Source organism: Dama dama, chromosome 6, assembly GCF_033118175.1.
Source record: "Dama dama isolate Ldn47 chromosome 6, ASM3311817v1, whole genome shotgun sequence".
NCBI lineage: Eukaryota > Metazoa > Chordata > Mammalia > Artiodactyla > Cervidae > Dama > Dama dama.
Window position 1 is genome coordinate 27,634,653 of NC_083686.1, and position 18,500 is coordinate 27,653,152.

An 18,500-nucleotide genomic window follows, 5' to 3' on the forward strand; every position below is an offset into this window, starting at 1 on the left:
TGAGATCCTGACAATAACTAAAAATGACCCAGGTGAAGGGGAGTGAAAGTAAGGGTGGAGCATTTAGGAAGTCACTGAGTGAGGTTTTGTTTTTCTTAATTGGGGGGATTGGAAATTGAAAAGAGGGGAAAGAAGAAAGCTTAACTATAGAAGCAGCTTTACAATGCTTTTAAGATCATTACGGTTGCTCTATAAAGAATCAACTGGAGGTGGCAAGAGGTAGAGTCGGGGAAGGAAAAGCCATGTCAGTCATTCAAGTGAGAGAGGCTGGTGGCCTGGACTAGGAGAGTGGTGGTGGGAACTGAGGAATACAGGGGAAAATTTGAATGAGAAAGACTACAGAACCGGACAACAGAATATCAGAATCATTTATTGCATTTATATTATAATGGAGTTAGGGAAATAATGTAGCTGCTTCTTAAAGTATGACCCCTGGATTGGCAGGATCAGTACCCCTGGGTACTTGTTAGAAACATTAATACATATTCTCATGCACCATCCCAGATTTACTGACTCAGAAACTCTAGAGGAGAGCTGTGTTTCAACAAATCCTCCAGGTGTTTTTTTTTTGTTTTTTTTTTTCCAGGTAGTTTTGATGCACTCTGAAGTTTGAGAGCCATGGGTCTAATCCTTAAATTAGACATTAACAAACACAACAGTTAAAAGAAAATAAAAACAAATATTCTGTCTGAAATGAGAATAGTTTCTCTGGTTCCATTATTCCAGTCATTTAAGTTCAGTATTATGAACACTATATCAAACCTAATTTTCCCCCAGCACTCTGCTTCTAAGTAGACTATACTAGTAACATCTTAAACATTACTGAAAATTGGCCTTTTTTTTTTTTACATCTTAATCTTTAACATGGGCTTCCCAAGTGTCTCAGTGGGTAAAGAATCTGCCTGCAATGCAAGAGACCCAGACAGACTTGGGTTCAATGCCTGGGTTGGGAAGATTCCCTGGAGAAGAGCATGGCAAACAATTCCAGTATTCTTGCCTGGAAAATCCCTAAAGAGGAGCCTGGTGGGCTACGGTTCATAGGGTCACAAAGAGTTGTACACAATTGAAGCGACGGAGCACACATGCACACAATCTTTGACATAAATGGGATTTGCCAGGCTCTCTGCACACAGTTTTTTGTGCACTCCCTGACTAATAACTAAGGTATCCATTTATTTCCACTCTTGATAGTGAAAATACTGTAGTGCTATGGTGACCTGACTTGAAACTGACAAAGCAACCCTATATCAGATCTCTGTTGCAGCCTTGACTCCAAATTGCAGGCAAAGCCCCAAGCTAAATGTACAGGTGAAAGGTAGAGGCTTCTATGAGACTGCAGAAGGGGGTCAGGGCTGCTGGCTCCCTAACCTCTGGGCATTGATTAGAATCTGGAAACTGGACCAAAAAGCAAAGCAAAAGCACACAAAGTTATGTAGTCAAGTATCTTATCAAGATAAGGATAGCTGGGTTAATTTGGAACTGATTTTTTCCCTGGCCTCTGAGGTTTTAAGGTTGAATATAGACTCTTAGCAACTCTTAGCAGCAAAAGTTAACAAAAACTACATAATCTGGACAACATCTTAGAAGCATACCTGTCGTGAAAGTTACTATCTCCTAATTTCTCACGTACATCACACTGATTTTTCACACGCTCATGGCTTTCACGAACCACTCTTTGAAACATCCCTTCCTGAAAAATAAAGATAATCAGTGTTTGCCTATTGTTGCGACAATATATCTTGAGGTTAGATTGCAAAATCATCTTCTGTAATAGTTTAATGTAACTGTTTTACTAAACCCAGGGTTTTATTTACTCAGTGAGTTTGGAAATGTTGAAAAAACACATTTTGCTATAACAGGAATGGCCATGTACTTTGTGGAGGAAAAAAGTGGGACAATCAGACTGATATTTAGTTTCCTCTGATATGAACTCATTTGTGGGTTTAAATGGCATATTTTACAAGTATGAAGCTAGTCATTCATCAAGCCAGAAAGAGGTCCTTAAAAGTAATTTATAGATCAAAGTTCAATTGATCAGAATATGTGTGTATATATTGCTTATTTTTAATAACACAGCATTTTTATATAAACAGTACAGATATGGGGATATGGATGTAGATATAGAAATATAGATACATATTAAGAAGTAAGGTTTAAAAAAAAAAAAAAAAGAAGTAAGGTTTAACAAAAACACGTACCAGATGTGAAGCATTCCACAAATACACATTGAAGGAAATCACATGGAATTCTCAGAGCTAAATACAAATTGAAAAAGTTCTTGAACAGTGCAAATAAAATCCCAGTGGGAAGATACAACTGACCTTGCAGACTTAGCCCTTCACTAGGAGCACTGGTTATCATCTTAAGTAATCAGACCCAGTCCACCTGATTCTAATAAGCAGTGTTCAATAGTAAAACTTTTACCCAATTTGCAAACTGTTTGTCTGGATTCAACCCTTCTTGCCTGAGCGGCACTGGACTAGTCACCTGAACCTCTGAAACCCAATACTTTCATCTATAAAATGTAGCTAGTAATTCTGCCATTACCTATCTTACCAAGCTGCCCTGAGAATAAAATAGGACACTGGTTGTAAAGCTACTTTGTAAACTCTAAACACCCACCTCCAATAAGGGGCTATTATCATAATAAGGTTGATTGTGAAATCTACAGGTGATACATTGAAAGGGTGTTAACCAGATCTTCTAGGATCCAATGCCTGATGATCTGAGGTGGAGCCGATGTAATAATAACAGAAATAAGGTGCACAATAAATGTAATGTGCTTGAATCATCCTAACCATCTCCCCCCACCTCCCCACCACCCCGGTTCATAGAAAAATTGTCTTCCATGAAATGGGTCCCTGGTGCCAAAAGGTTGGGGACCACTGTTAACCTACAGAAGACTAAATCACCTTCATTTAGCTTTCTCTCCAGGAACAGGAAGATGCCAGATGTACCTGCTTGGACTCAGAACAAGAAATGCCTTCACCCTCTATCCCCACCTCTCTGTCAACGCACAAGCCACTCATTAGCATAACAAAAGCCAGAACCTCCTGGCTCCTGGTAACCCGTGGATGATAGATCACCTGGTCAGAGATTTGTAAGGTCACCTGCTTTTTCATGTCAACTGCACAACAGGAGCTGCTGCCTGCAAACAGTATGATTTCTGGCTTGAAACAGGGACAGTGTCCAGGCCTGCTTGGTGGAAATGTTCAACCTTCCCTCACCCTAACAGGCTATGCTTTCATGCTACCTGCTACCAGGCCAAGCAAACTTAAAAGAGAAAATTGCATAGAGAATGTTTCATAAAACACAGAATTTATAAGGCAGTGACTCATGCAGAGAGTTGCTGCTGTGTAATGATGTGACCTTTGGTTTAGACAGAAATCATAGTTTTTGTGTAACGCTTGCAATCAGAACATGCATAATTATCTAATAAAAGCATGGTACTACTAACAGCACTGGACTTTTCTCTATTTGTAATCACACCACAAATATGAGAAATAGGTTTTTAAAAAAGGAATTTACCCCATGGCTATAGCATTCCAGAGGATTTTCTAATTTACAGCATCTTCCCAATAAATTTTGATATACTGCATCCACTCTTAAAATGACTGGAACTGCCAACTCTGGGTGTCTTCTTGCGTATTCATAAAGAAACCTATTTCCAAATGAAGCAAATTAGAGAGTAAACAGTTAATTTTCTGAAGTCATATTTTTCTTTCAAAAGCCATCTATGTGATTTATTCAATATTTTAACTGACTTTAAGGTATTTGAAAATCTTGGGTGACTGGCAGGGAGGTTTTTCTGGCTATGTTTTGAGATAAGGAAACCAAATCAATAAAATTACATGATTTTTCCAAAGTCACACAACAGTGAGTGGCAGACTCAAATTTGAACCTAAAATATTCTGATAAACTTTAGTTCTTGGCTCAGGGTCTCTCCTTACTGTTGCTAGAAATTCATTTCAAGTGTGTAGATGAGAACATTTTTCCTAATGACCTTTGAGGCTAGATTTTATAAATATTACACCTTTTATAAGTATTAAATCACCATCTTCCCCTTGTTCATAATCTATACATTCTTCTGGGTTACAAGAAAGAGAAATTTTGACTCTAGAATACTTCTAAAGGAATCATAGAATTGCAGGAGGGATCTTTGAAGTGCCTTAAGGAGGGACCTTATCTAACTGCCTCAGTTTATAGTTGGAACATAAAAGCCTGGGGAAGTTAAATGGCTTGAACTGCGTTTCAAAGCAGATGCATGACTGAATTAGACTGGACCTCAGATCTCCCAACTCACAGACTAATGTGATTTCCACTAAGTTGTGCCTATCCACTTTTTCAGGACCAAATGCAAGTCTAGGGAAAGTGAGTTCAGATAGTGACATTTACTTTTATAAGCCAATGTCAAATGCAGTTGCAGAAATATAGCTAAAGTCACTCAACGGAAAACTTTGAAGAAAACTCAAATTTTTATGGTTTGTTAGAATTTAGTTGCTCCAAATAATACTTTACACAGTGACTTTAGAAATATTTCAATGACAAAGTCATACTATCTTAATATTTCATCTTGAAACCAGTTTGCTTTATGACCCAAATAAATAGTACTTCTGCATGGGCACCAGATATGTTAGTACTCCATCTCTTTAATCTTCAAATGCTATGCAATAGCTTTGATAGTAGGTACTAAAATAATCAGAAGAGCTGGCCATACTAATCTAAGGCCCTTACTTAAACATGACTCTAAGTCTCTCAGAGCAAAGCTTGCACATGCTTGACACTCACTTCGTTTTTAAAAATTCCTCTATTGGTTGTCAACATTTAGAACTCAAGAGACCTTCAACTCCCCTCCAAAAAGTTGATCCAACCACCCAAAGCCTACATTCCCACATGGCCACAAGTAGCTAGAGCCAAATAGTAGCTGCCACCTTGGACTACACAGAACACATCCTCTTGACCATTTAACCATTGACTGACATCATTGACTAGCCTCTGCCATCATTCAAGTTTGAAACTTCTACCAAAGAATCCATAAATACAATATCCCTTTATTAAAGTTTTACAAAAAGCCTTATTACTCTTGTAGGAAGAAATCTTGCTTGTCAGTGAATTGTTTGCATACAGACTGATCTTCTGTAAACCTGCGAAGGGGCAGGGGTGAGAGATCAGGTTTGTCATCGTTTTCCGAGTTGATAATGCATTCTCCTCGGAATGGTTCTGGCAGTTCACAGCATGGAGAGAATTTGCTAGATAGAATAGCCTGTTTAGAGCAGATGTAGTTCATAAGCTGACTCTATAAAACAGAAAGGGAAGCAGTTATTCTTGATGACTTCATTCTGAACATACTTATTTTTATTGAGAAAAGCAGAGAAAAACTTGGCCTCATGTTGCTTTTTTCTTGCAAACTGAAAGATCAGAAAGGCCAGTTATACTGACTCTTTCTAATAAGAAAGCTTCCCTACTTGACCTTACTCAAGTGTCACAGCTCTCAAAGAACTTAAAGGAAGATGGACTATATTACTGTTTTCAAGTTTAGCCCAACAAAATACAAATAGAGAGTTTTATCACTTGCTATTGTTATTGTTTTAGGATCCCAGTTGAGAAAACATTTTGTCTCTGTCATTTTCTATATACATTACCATGATATTACTATTACACTTACATATTTACTTGTATGTTAAAAGTAGAAGTGAAAGTGTGAGTCACTCAGCTGTGCCCAACTCTTTGCCATCCCATGGACAGTAGGCCACCAGGCTCCGCTGTTCATGGAATTCTCCAGGCAAGAATACTGGAGAGGGGTAGACATTCCCTTCTCCAGGGAATCTTCCTGATGGCAAGAATACACAGAAGAACTATACAGAAAAGATCTTCATGACCCAGATAACCATGATGGTGTGATCACTCACCTAGAGTCAGACATCCTGGAATGAGAAGTCAAGTGGGCCTTAGGAAGCATCACTATGAACAAAGCTAGTGGAGGTGATGGAATTCCAGTAGAGCTATTTCAAATCCTAAAAGATGATGTCATGAAAGTGCTGCACTCAATATGCCAACAAATCTGGAAAACTCAGCAGTGGCCACAGGCCTGGATAAGGTCAGTTTTGATTACAATCGCAAAGAAAGGCAATGCCAAAGAATGCTCAAACTACTGCACAATTACACTCATATCACATGTTAGCAAAGTAATGCTCAAAATTCTCCAAGCCAGGCTTCAACAGTACATGAACCTTGAACTTCCAGATATTCAAGCTGGATTTTAAAAAGGCAGAGGAACCAGAGATCAAACTGCCAACATCCGTGGGATCGTCAAAAAAGCAAGAGAGTTCCAGAAAAACATCTACTTTTGCCCTATTGACTATGCCAAAACCTTTGACTGTGTGGATCACAACAAACTGTGGAAAATTCTTCAAGAGATGGGAATACCAGACCACCTGACCTGCCTCCTGAGAAATCTGTATGCAGGTCAAGAAACAACAGTTAGAACTGGACATGGAACAACAGACTGGTTCCAAATAGAGAAAGGAGTACATCAATGCTGTATATTGTCACCCTGCTTATTTAACTTATATGCAGAGGACATCATTTGAAATGCTGGGCTTGCCGGGAGAAATGTCCATAACCTCAGATATGTAGTTGACACCATCCTTATGGCAGAAAGCGAAGAAGAACTAAAGAGTCTCTCGATGAAAGTGAAAGAGAAGAGTGAAAAAGCTGGCTTAAAACTCAACATTCAGAAAACTAAGATTGTGGCATTTAGTCCATCACTTCTTAGCAAATAGATGGGGAAACAGTGGAAACAGTGACAGACTTTATTTTGGGGGGTTCCAAATCACTGCAGATGGTGACTGCAGCCATGAAATTAGAAGATGCTTGCTCATTGGAAGAAAAGCTATGACCAACCTAGATAGCATATTAAAAAGCAGAGACATTACTTTACCAACAAAGGTCCATCTAATCAAGGCTGTGGTTTTTCCAGTAATCGTGTATGGATGTGAGAGTTGGACTATAAAGAAAGCTGAGCACCGAAGAACTGATGCTTTTGAACTGTGGTGTTGGAGAAGACTCTTGAGAGTCCCTTGGACTGCAAGGAGATCCAACCAGTCCATTCTAAAGGAAATCAGTCCTGAATATTCATTGGAAGGACTGATGTTGGAGCTGAAATACTTTGGCCACCTAATGCGAAGAACCAAGTCATTAGAAAAGACCCTGATGCTGGGAATGATTGAAGGTGGGAGGAGAAGGAGATGACAGAGGATGAGGTGGTTGGATGGCATCACCGACACAGTGGACATGAGTTTGAGTAGGCTCCAGGGGTTGGTGATAGACAGGGAGGCCTGGCGTGCTGCAGTCCATGGGGTCACAAAGAGTCGGACACAACTAAGTGACTGAACTGAACTGAACACACACACACACACACACACACACACACACACACAAATTAGTACATGTATATATGAGCAAACTAATCTCTACACTTAAGGAAGTCACAGGTCTAGTTGGAGAGTTTAAATAATTAAATAACAAAACAATGCATTATAAAATAAATTGTTAGAGAAATATGTATATTATATTTTGGATAAGAAAAGAGAGATTGCAATCCCAACTGGATAAGATCAGAGTACAGATCTTGAATGACTTCAGTCTTGAATGACAAATATAAGTTAGTTGGAAACAAATGGAGAGAAAAAAGCATACTAGAATTATCCATGTTGGTCTATAAAGAGTCTTAGAGGGTGATGACCATGACATACTTGGAAAATGATATATAGGATATTTTGAACTTACTGGGAATCTTTAGTTGAGATGAAGATTAAGGGATCAGGAGAGAAGGAGAATGTGCCAAAAGTCTAGATCTGGGAGTGGTTAAGTGGAAGCTGCATTATGGGGTCATGTTGATATCAACAGGGAGAATGTCTCCATTAGTTAGGAGATAAGCCTGCCCTCAGTGGCTTACTAGGATCAAATCTGTTTCAATAAAGTCCTGTTGAAAGGGGAGGCATCAGGCCTGCGGGCAGTAGTTCTGGCAACAAGGCTGGCAAAGGCTCTGACATCATCCACCTGTAGATTCTAACATTGCCCTCAGGTTGGGAGTGTTTTGGCCAGGAGATTTTATAGTCCAGGCGAAGAAATGGCATTGAAAAAGATGCACTGGTAAAGCCCCTGATGCTGTGAAAGAGTGAAGGCAAAAGAAGAAGGGGGCAGCAGAAGATGAGCTAGTTAGATAGCATCACTGACTCAACAGACATCAACAGACTCAACAGACTCCAGGAGCTGATGAAGAACAGAGGAGCCTGCCATGCTGCAGTCCATGGGGTTGCTAAGAGTTGGATAGGACTTAGTGACTAAAAAACAGCAACAAAAGAAATGATTTAAATCACTTCTGATCAGGCTCCACCTATTTGTAAGACTGGAGTTGTCTTACTCCATTTTCCAAGAACACTATCTTGGAAAAGAATAATAAATTAAATGATCCTTTTGCAAAACTGATTAATTAAAGGAGAAGATATATATACATGAGGGATAAGGAGGTATAGTTACATAATCACTGTTTTTAGTTATCCAATAATAATAATGTCAGGCAGAACTCTATTTCTAAATGAGAAAATACTAGTGAAGGGGAAGTTTTAAAGGAAAACATATGTTTCAAGCCCTGACAAAAATAAGGATAGTTGAGTCTCATTATTCACAGTAGTTATAAACATTGAATTCGTGAATATTGAATCATCTGCCCTAGAGGAAATAGAGGATAAAGTTTCTACAAATCTCTGGCCACATGTTCGTCAACAAATCAAGAAATAACCCTTGTTTTGTGTATGTTTCTGTTTAAAAACTCCTTATTTAATATACAGCAGTCCTCCCACCCCTGTTTACTGCAGGGGAGACATTCCAAGATCCCCTAGTGGATGCCTGAAACTGCAGATAGTACCAAACCTATATTTTTTCCTGTACATGCGTACATATGATAAAGTTTAATTTACAAATTAGGCACAGTGAGAGATTAATAAAAGTAACATAATAAAATTGTAGCAATATAATGCAATAAAAGTTATGTGAATATGGTCTCTCTATCTCTCTCTCAAAATACCTAACTGTGCAATTTTAATGCCTTTTCCATCTTAACTAACTAAGCTTATCATGCACTGTAGCCAAAACTTTGGCAGTTTGAGGTGTGACAACAAAACTAACACGAATTTGTTTTTCCTTCCTGACAATTTCACAGATGAAAAGATTTGTTCTTACCATAGATCTTGGTGACCTCAGCATATGATTTTTTTTCTATCCCTATTAAGGAGAACTTTCACCTTTCCACCTAAAGGATGCACTTTACAGTTTCTGTTTGGCCAGCATCATTACGCTTATGCACTGAAATCAGTGTGTGACTTAAACCCAAGCACCCTGATCCCAGGGCAGCCAATCTGGTGACCTATATGACTAAGTGACTAATCCACAGGAAACGCTAGACAAAGAGATGATTCATCTCCCAGATGAGACGGAACAAGATGGCACAAGATTTCATCTTGCTGATCAGAATGGTGCCCAGTTTAAATCTTAGGAATTGTTTATTTCTGGATTTTTCTGTTTACTATTTTCAGATGGACCTTGACTATGGTTAACTGAAACCTTAGGAAGCAAAGCAGGAAATAAGGGGGACTCGAGTATTGACGATTTATTCACATTGAACTCATAGCCACTAACACTATTACACATGCATGAACAAAGCTTATCTAAAACATACAGTCTTTCTTCAAGGCACAACACAGCTTCTTGTGCTTAGAAACTCTGGGCAATTCTTCAGTGTTATATGCAGGGCCATTTTAAACAGCTAAATCATCAACAAAAAATGCAGAAATGCAGAAAACATGGCATTAAATGAACTTTTTTTTTACAGCACAAGAGCTATGATGGGAAAGCAAGGACCATTGCCTTGTTCTTTTGCAGTTGGAACCATGTGCATCAGACAACTTAAATTTCCACTGCTTTGAACACGCGCAAGTTTCTGGGAATGACCACAGAGTGCTGTGAGTATTGATTTCGGGGTTACAAAAAAATTTTGGCCTGTAGGTGAATTCACAAGTACAGAATTCATGAATAATGAAGATTAGCTGAGAAAACATTTAAATGAGTCCATAACAAAAGAAATGGAGAAGCTGTCACACCAGGTTATATCGCCATCCCTGTTCCAGTTTCACAGACAAACCCTCACAAAATAGATAGGTTACAGTAGTATTTGTTTCAGAGAATTCGAAAGGAAAATAATTCTAATCCATTTCTTAGAAGTGAGCATAACCGGATACCAAAACCTGATAAAGTATGTGCCAAAAAAGACAGTTCCAGATCCAGTTCACATCTAAACATAAATGCAAAAATTCAACGTATGTATGTATAATATACATAGAGAAAGGCAGAGAGAGAGAAAGGCTAGAGATAGAGTAAAATGAGATTGACTTGAGCAATGTAAAGATGGGCAAAAATTAATAAATCTTTTAAGATAATTCACCAATGGATAAGTCAAACAATATAAAGCAAATGATCATCTTTAGGAGATAAAAGAATATTTACTAATGTTCAGAATCCACCCTAATTAAAACAAAGCAAAATGACCTCTAAAAAAGGATGAAAAATTACATGTAAACAATATCTTTGTGAAGCCAATAACTCTAAACCTGTTACCTTTACAGTCTGGAATACGGCAGGAATGCTAGAAGTACCCATAGTTATTTTATATTGGTTAGAATACTAGCCAATACTATTAAATAACTGGAGATTGTTCTAGCATGTGGTTTCAGTGGTTTAGTCACTAAGTCATGTCTGACTCTTGTGACCCTATTAACTGTAGCCCACCAGGCTCCTTGGTCCATGGGATTTCCCAGGCAAGAATACTGGACTGGGAGAAGGAACCCACTTCCTTCTCCAGGGGATCTTTCTGACCCAGGAATTGAACCCAGGTCTCCTGCATTGCAGGCAGATTCTTTACTGACGGAGCTACGAGGGAATCCCATGTCTGTCATAATATAGACTATAATGGAAGCTGTCCTAAGGTTACCAATTTGGAATAGGTATTGTTTATGTGTTAAAGGACTTAAGCAAATTTGTCTTGTTTTAACAACAATGGATAGGCTTCAAAGTTCCCTGTAATTTCCCCCCAAATTCACATAATCTTCATGCAGACAGAAGTCTGAGAGCCTGTCCTGAAGAGCCAGTAGGACTTCTAAGCATGCAGGACAATATTCCTCCCAGTATCAGTTGAGATTCTTGCCATACAGAAACTAGTCCAAGGAACAACTTCACATTGCCTATCTCCAGGATGGAATCCACAGTGGCAGCCACGCCTTTACAACTGGTCAAGATGAACATGGCACTGACCTCAGCAAACAATGGCCAACTGCAATAGCTGCCAAGGAGAAGCTATGGCCTTACCCCAACTCACTGTTCTGGCAAAGTAAATATTTGAGGACTTAGAATTCTAGGAATTTTAGTGCGTGTTCTAGTCAATGATTTTTCTATTTTAACTCCAGTTGTTACCCACGTCCCTTAATGTGTTCTGTGCCTGCATGCTCAGTCAATTCAGTTGAGTCAGACTCTCTGCGACCCCATTGACTATAGCCCACCAGGCTCCTCTGTCCATGGAATTATCCAATCAAGAATACTGGAGTGGGTTGCCATGCCCTCCTCCAGAGGATTTCTCTCTGAAATCATGTCTTACTTTGCTTCTGCTTTATTTTTTAATTGTGATGAAAACCATTAGTTATCAAACTTGCAGAATGAACATGACTTGTATATGATTGTAATTTACTGAACTGTTATTGGGTTTTTAACAGCTGCAATATTTTCCTTCTCGGGGGTTTTGAGACTTTACATTTACACCTGGGGCAGATAAACTCTATGTTGCCCATGCCCCAGTCCTTGCCCCTTGTTGCCATATCTTTGTTTTGGTGGTTTCTTCTTCCCTCCAGGCTGATATGGCCTCAGGGTATAGTCTACAATTATAGGACTTGCTAGAGATTCAAAGATATATGAAATACAATCATAATATGGGAGGAAATTAGCAATCAACTCTAAAAATTTAAGAGTAAAATAATAAAGTAAAGTAAGACAGGTTGAGGAAGGAGGGAAAGGGAAGAAGGGAAGATAAGAGAGGGAGGGAAAGAAAGAAAGAAAAAAAATGTTGCATGAGAAAAGAGAGGCAACATCATTCTACTGGTAATATTAAGAAGTAATAATTACTCTTTTAGATTAATTATATACCATATTTATTATATTTATAAATATATATTATATTTATTTAAGAAATACTAATATTTTAAAAGTTGAGATGAGTTTTAAGAAAAGAGAAAATCTTACCCTGCCAAGTACACACACTACTGCATTTCCTTCACAACAGATCTGATGCAAATTTTTAATATCGGCGGCCAGCTTGGTAATTTCAGAAAAATTAGCTTTAGGTTGCTTTTTAGTCAACAGAACCAATTCCCTGGGGGAAGAAAAGTGCATTTTTAAATTTTTGGATTCAATTCTTTCTAAAATTAGTTCTAGTTCAATGAGTAATCAAAAGAATAGAAGTACATTTGCAAATGTAGGATGAAGATAGTTGCATATTATGTTTTCTATTTCTTCAGTGATATAACCCAGAGCCATCCAAAAATCTAAGTCACAAAATGAAAATTATTCAGTTCATAATCATGTAAGTATGGTCATTGTCATTATTCAGATTATTGCTTAAAGAAGTTGAATTGCTTGGACAAGTACTTTGGGAATTTATCTGACCTATTTCCAAATAAAATTCTTTTCCATAAAGACATTAATTATAAAAAGATTGGTTCTCCCTTGCCCCTCTTTGTTGACAACTGAACAACACCCCTGAAACTTTTTTTTGTTCTGTTGTTCTTTAGTCACTAAGCTACGTCCAGTTCTTTTGTGACCCCATGGACTGTAGCCTGCCAGGCTCCTCTGTCCATGGGATTTCCCAGGCAAGAATACTGGAGACGGTTGCCATTCCTTCATGATCCAGAGATCGAACCTCGTCCCCTGCTTGGCGGTAGGATTCTTTACCGCTGAACCATGAAAAATAGGCTTGCCTTATAAGAAGAACTGAGCTTCCAGGCAATGCAATATTGTCCTTAAATGGGTAAGAAGGTGATATAAGGAAGATGCATGTATTCAGGGGTAAACAGAAACAAAATCTGGGCCAAGAAAGAGACACATTGAGTGACATCAAATTCTCCTCCCACCCCACACTCCTCTATCCCCACCCCAAAAACATCACTCAATATTTTTTGTTTTTTGTGACATTAGAGCCAAAATCTTTCTTATCTTCCAAGGGAAAAATACCTTTTGTCCTCCAGCCTTAACCATACAGAACAACTAAGGGTATGAATCTGAATATAGAGAATCTTTTGTACACTGGAGAAGAGCCTTAAAAATTTGAGCTGCTGGAAGGTATCAAGACAGGAAACAGTGAGTGGAGACGAGGACTGTGCAAGGTGAAGCATAGCCAGGGTGCCCTGCTGAATAGCTGGGTAGCACACCTGTAGAGAAAGGAACCAGGTTCGTGCTGAGAGACATTAGTGAACAGAAGATAGATGATTTTTCAATGAGTTCAATCAGAGGGTGATCCAAAGCAGCAAAGTCCACAAATCTAAGTAGGTAACTTACATGGCTGTTGCTACTTTGTGGTTGAATTTAATCCCAATTTCACATAAATGGTGATGCCTCAAAGATATTTCTCTAACGTACTTTCTGATGGGTTCCAGCTGTAATTAGAAAAATGACTTATCAAAGAACTATGGTAATAACTGAAAAAGTTCACCTGTTAGTAAAGAAGAGAAAAAAAAATCATGTATCTTCTCAAAATTAGAAAGTCTTTATTGTCTTACCTCTGAGACCAAACGTAAAAGCATAATTTGGTGAAGGTTCTGTTTTTTTGTTGTTTTTTGGGTTTGTCTGTTTTTTACAAAATAGCACTCACTTCTCCAGAGATTGTTTGTCCCTTAACTTAGACATTTGATGTATAAATGAGAACAAGACAGTGAACAAACAAGAATCCAGAGAGCCGATAGAATAAATTTCAATAATGTCTTACAGTTGTATTTTGGTTTTATTCAAGTTACTAGCCCTGTCACCTTGAGCATGTCTTTAAATGTTTATCTATAATATATGCTCTAGTTTTGCAATAAAAATTAATGGAGTCCCCCCAAATCTTCATATTCTTTAACTCAGAATTTTGACTTCTGAAACTCTATTCCAAATAAATGTCTCTGAATAAATAAAAATATAATTATTCAAAAAGAAGAATCTGTATGCCTAGCAAAATTTTGGACACAAAATGTCTCAAAAGAATAGAGATGCCAAAAAAAAAAAAAGAATAGAGATGCCTAAGTGGATAAAGACACATTGTTTTTGAAAAGATGTACACTTTTAATGTAAAGTACATATGTTTAAGTCTCTATTCAAAAATATATATTCAATTTGGTCACAACAATGTACAAAATAAAAGCCTGTGAATGAAAAAAATGAATAAAAGTAAATATACCAAAATTAGTATCTCTGTGTGGTGATAATATAAATAACATTTTAAAATTTCAGAATAGCTCTATATATTGTCTTAAAACATTATATTGACCATATGTTAAATTTACTTTGGGTAACAATACCTTACAATGCTTTTTTAAAGAACAAATTAAAAAACATATACAGAGGCAATATTCAAATCATAAATCTGGTCCTATGATAATATTTATATTTATAATTAATTATAAATATAATTATTATTTTATTCTTATTTTGTTGTGTTGCACTTATTTGAAACCAAATACAAATAAGATTATTCTCTTCTTCACAACAGAGTCTGTGAAGGCTTAACTCATAAAGTACATTCTGTGATCACTGACACCACTTTCACATGATTGACTGTGCAGTCTTCTCTGGGTAAGGATTAAGAACTCCTGGGAACAGACATTCTGGAGGCAAGCAAGACTGTAACCGTCATAGAGCGAGGGAGAGGAGAAAAGAACTTAGCTAATTCAAAAGCACCAGCTTATGCTTAACATATAGGGACATATAGCTGGACCTAGCGATTATTGTACAAAGTGAAGTCAGACAGAGAAAGACAAATATATGACATTGCTTATATGTGTAATCTGAATTAGTGGTACAAATGAGCTTATTTCTAAAACAGAAATAGAGTCAGAGATATGGAAAACAAACTTATGACTACCAACAGGGAAAGCAGAAGGAAGGGATATATTGATTGGGAGATTGGGACTGATATATACACACTGCTATATATAAACTAGATAACTAGTAAGTACCTAGTGTATAGCACAGGGAACTCTTACTCAATACCGTGCAAAGACTTTTATGGGGGTAGAATCTAAAAAAGAGTGGGTCTATGTATATGTATAACTAATTAACTTTGTTATATAGCAGAAAGTAACATAACATTATAAATCAACTATACACCAATAAAAAAATTTTTTTAATTATAGGGGCATATTATACATCAAGGAAAAATTTCCTCTGAAAAGGGTTAAAATTAAGAAAACTTTGCAACAAATTAGCTGAAAAAACTAACAGTCATGAAAAAGTTCATTTTTCCAAATGCCTGGTAATGAAACATAAGTCTATACAATCACTTGTTTTTGTTGTTTTTAATAATATGAAACCAAAAAGAGAGAAAAAAAAAGTAACTGTCCTGCTTAGGGATTCAGAATTTGCTTCTGAAGAAACTGGAGTTAACTAGGGGAAGAATGGAAGAGAGGTAAGAAATATACGTGTGTGTGTGTGTGTGTGTGTGTGTGTGTAGCTTTAACGATAACTATGATTATTGCATGCTTAGTATATGCCAGAGACTCTAGATACATTATTTAATTTCTTACACAAGGTAGAAGATGAGGAGCTCAATAGGAGAAACATAGTTAAAGGAATAGAGAAATAGGGATTGAGAGGAATATGAGAGAAATTCTCACTGAAGAGATCAAAGAAAACAGCAAGAAAATGGTGGTACTGCATTTAGCCTGGAGGAATTCATCAAAATGATTACCAAACTACTATTCATTTCAGCGTGACCTTCAGAAAATCCATCTGGTGTGCCTTCTAAAGACAGTTATTTTATGTTGGTATCCAGAACCTTTAATGAGCATACATTAAAAAGTACTTTTATCATGGAACTAATCACTGATTTACGTCTATTCAGTGAAGGAGAATAGGCCACATGGTTAAAATTAAATGTGTGGCTAATGGTATTTTCCAGGGTTAGGTACAGCAAAGTCTTCTATCTCATGTTTTTCTTACAGTGAGCCTTTTGTTACAGTATATTTACTTTCCCCTTCAAAGTTTTGTGGTATTTCAGCCAATAGAGTATAACAAAGGTAACTTTTGAAGCTTGGTCATAAAAGGCCATAGGACTTCTGCTTTATCCATAAGAATACTCATTCTTGAGACTCTGGCCATATGCCAGCAGTCCAGCGGCCCTCGGGCTGCCACGCTGTGAGGAAGCCCAAACCAGCCAAGTCAGTGAGACCACGGGGAGAGGCCCTGAGGTAATATGAGAAGAAAGATGAACCAGCCCCTAGGTGCTTCAGCCCTTCAGAGCCCCAGATCCAACCACTGTCTGACTGCACCACACAAAAAATCAGGATCCAGAACCATACAGATAAACCCTTCCTGAATTCCTGACCCACTGAAACCATAAGAAATAATAAAATAATTGTTATTGTTTTTGAGTCACTAAATTTTGGGGTGTTTTGCTATGCAGAAATGATCATTGAAGTTTTAAATATGTATTATGAAGTGATATTTGTCCTGGATCATGCTTCTCAAATTTTGAGGACTATATGAATGGCCTGAGTATCTTGTTAAAATGATGTCTTATTCAGCAGGTCTGGAGAAGAGCTTCATTCTGCATCTCTAACAAGCTGCAAGGTGATACATATGCTGCTGGTCCACAGTCCATACTTAGCATAACAAGATCCTAAATAACAGTTGACATGTAAATAGTTTACCTTTGTCTGGAAGCATTCAGTCTTGTTTTCTTCTCGGCAACATGACTGAACAGCTGTTTCATAGCAAACAGACATGGTTAAAATAGTGGGTCCATACAAGAATGGATGCTTCCTAGAAGTTTCATAAATGTACCTATAATTTGACAAATGCAAAGTCATAATAATGGAATTATTATGGAATGATATAATTTGGAATTCAAGAACATGTTCTGACACTGTTTCTTAAGAACTTATGATTCATTTAGTTTTATTGACCTGAAACTTCTAGAATTTCATGGTAACAGAAATGGGATACCATTACACTTAAGTGTATCAAAGGTTTACAACAGACAGGTCAATGTGAGGTTAGACAGTGCCCAAGAAGTAATCCACTGTATCTTCTAGGCCAGTGAGTAAAGGAAGTCACTAATTGAAAGTGTTCATTTTTATATAAGTAGTAAAAGTAGAAAGTTCAATAGTCTAAACTGATTGTAAATGGAGGATAGTACAGCTGGTAAAGGGGAACTAAATTTAGAAGTTATTGGTGGATGAAGAGGAATCTTTTTTTGTTATTTATTTTTATTTTTTTCATTTATTTATATTAGTTGGAGGCTAATTACTTTACAATAATGTAATGATTTTGCCATGCATTGATAATAGCTAGGACATGGAGGCAACCTAGATGCCCATCAGCAGATGAATGGATAAGAAAACTGTGGTACATATACACAATGAAATACTACTCAGCCATTAAAAAGGAATCTTTCAAGATCATCTGTAAGTTCTTTCTAGACTACGAAAGTTTATGCCATTGTCCTCCAAGATGCGTCACTCAATATTTGGGTTTATGACTAAATCTGAATATTAATTTACTTCTCAAATTCATTCTTTTCCCTTTTTTTACACTTTTTAGGTCACATTTTATAGAATGTGGGATCTTAGCTCCCGAATAGGAATCGAACCAATGCCCACTACATTGGGAGTTCAGAGTCTTAATCACCACATGGTGCTTGTATGTTTGCTAAGCCACTTCAGTCATGTTTGATTCTGCATCCCTATGGACTGTCGTCCTCCTGGCTCCTCTGTCCATGGGATTCTCCAGGCAAGAACACTGGAGTGGGTTGTCATGCTCTTCTCCAGGGAATCTTCCTGACCCAGGAACAGAACCCATGTCTCTTATATCTCCTGCATTGGCAGGTGGGTTCTTTACCTCTAGCACCACCTGGAAACCCCAGACCACCAGGGAAGTCCCTCTCAAATTCATTCTCTACACTCACTATGGAGCCTGGGCACCAGGCCTGTCTTCTATTTATCATCATATCTCCTCACACTATTCCACAAAACTTGCTCAAATTACTTACTCCCCATCCCTCCTCCCATACACAAATACCCAATGAAGGTTGACATCGCAGACAAAAACTGGCTTAAGGCTCAAACAAATCCATTTTCTCTTATAATCACAGGAAAGTTTCTTTTCAAGCCTCCCTTGCAGTTAGGTGGGAGCAAGTAACTGAGTTC

The 18,500-nt window shown here is 37.6% G+C and overlaps 1 protein-coding gene across 1 annotated transcript in view; it reads right to left on the reverse strand.

Annotated features, from left to right (window-relative positions):
• The window catches only part of LOC133058685 (alpha-fetoprotein-like), a 42,582-nt gene that overhangs the window by 17,873 nt on the left and 6,209 nt on the right, over positions 1–18,500 (reverse strand). The window contains exons 5-10 of the mRNA XM_061145560.1: positions 17,004–17,136; positions 13,657–13,754; positions 12,346–12,475; positions 5,082–5,296; positions 3,529–3,661; positions 1,593–1,690 (exon numbers count right to left, since the gene is read on the reverse strand). Of these exons, the coding sequence (XP_061001543.1) occupies positions 1,593–1,690; positions 3,529–3,661; positions 5,082–5,296; positions 12,346–12,475; positions 13,657–13,754; positions 17,004–17,136 (807 nt within the window). The remainder of the gene's footprint in view (positions 1–1,592; positions 1,691–3,528; positions 3,662–5,081; positions 5,297–12,345; positions 12,476–13,656; positions 13,755–17,003; positions 17,137–18,500) is intronic.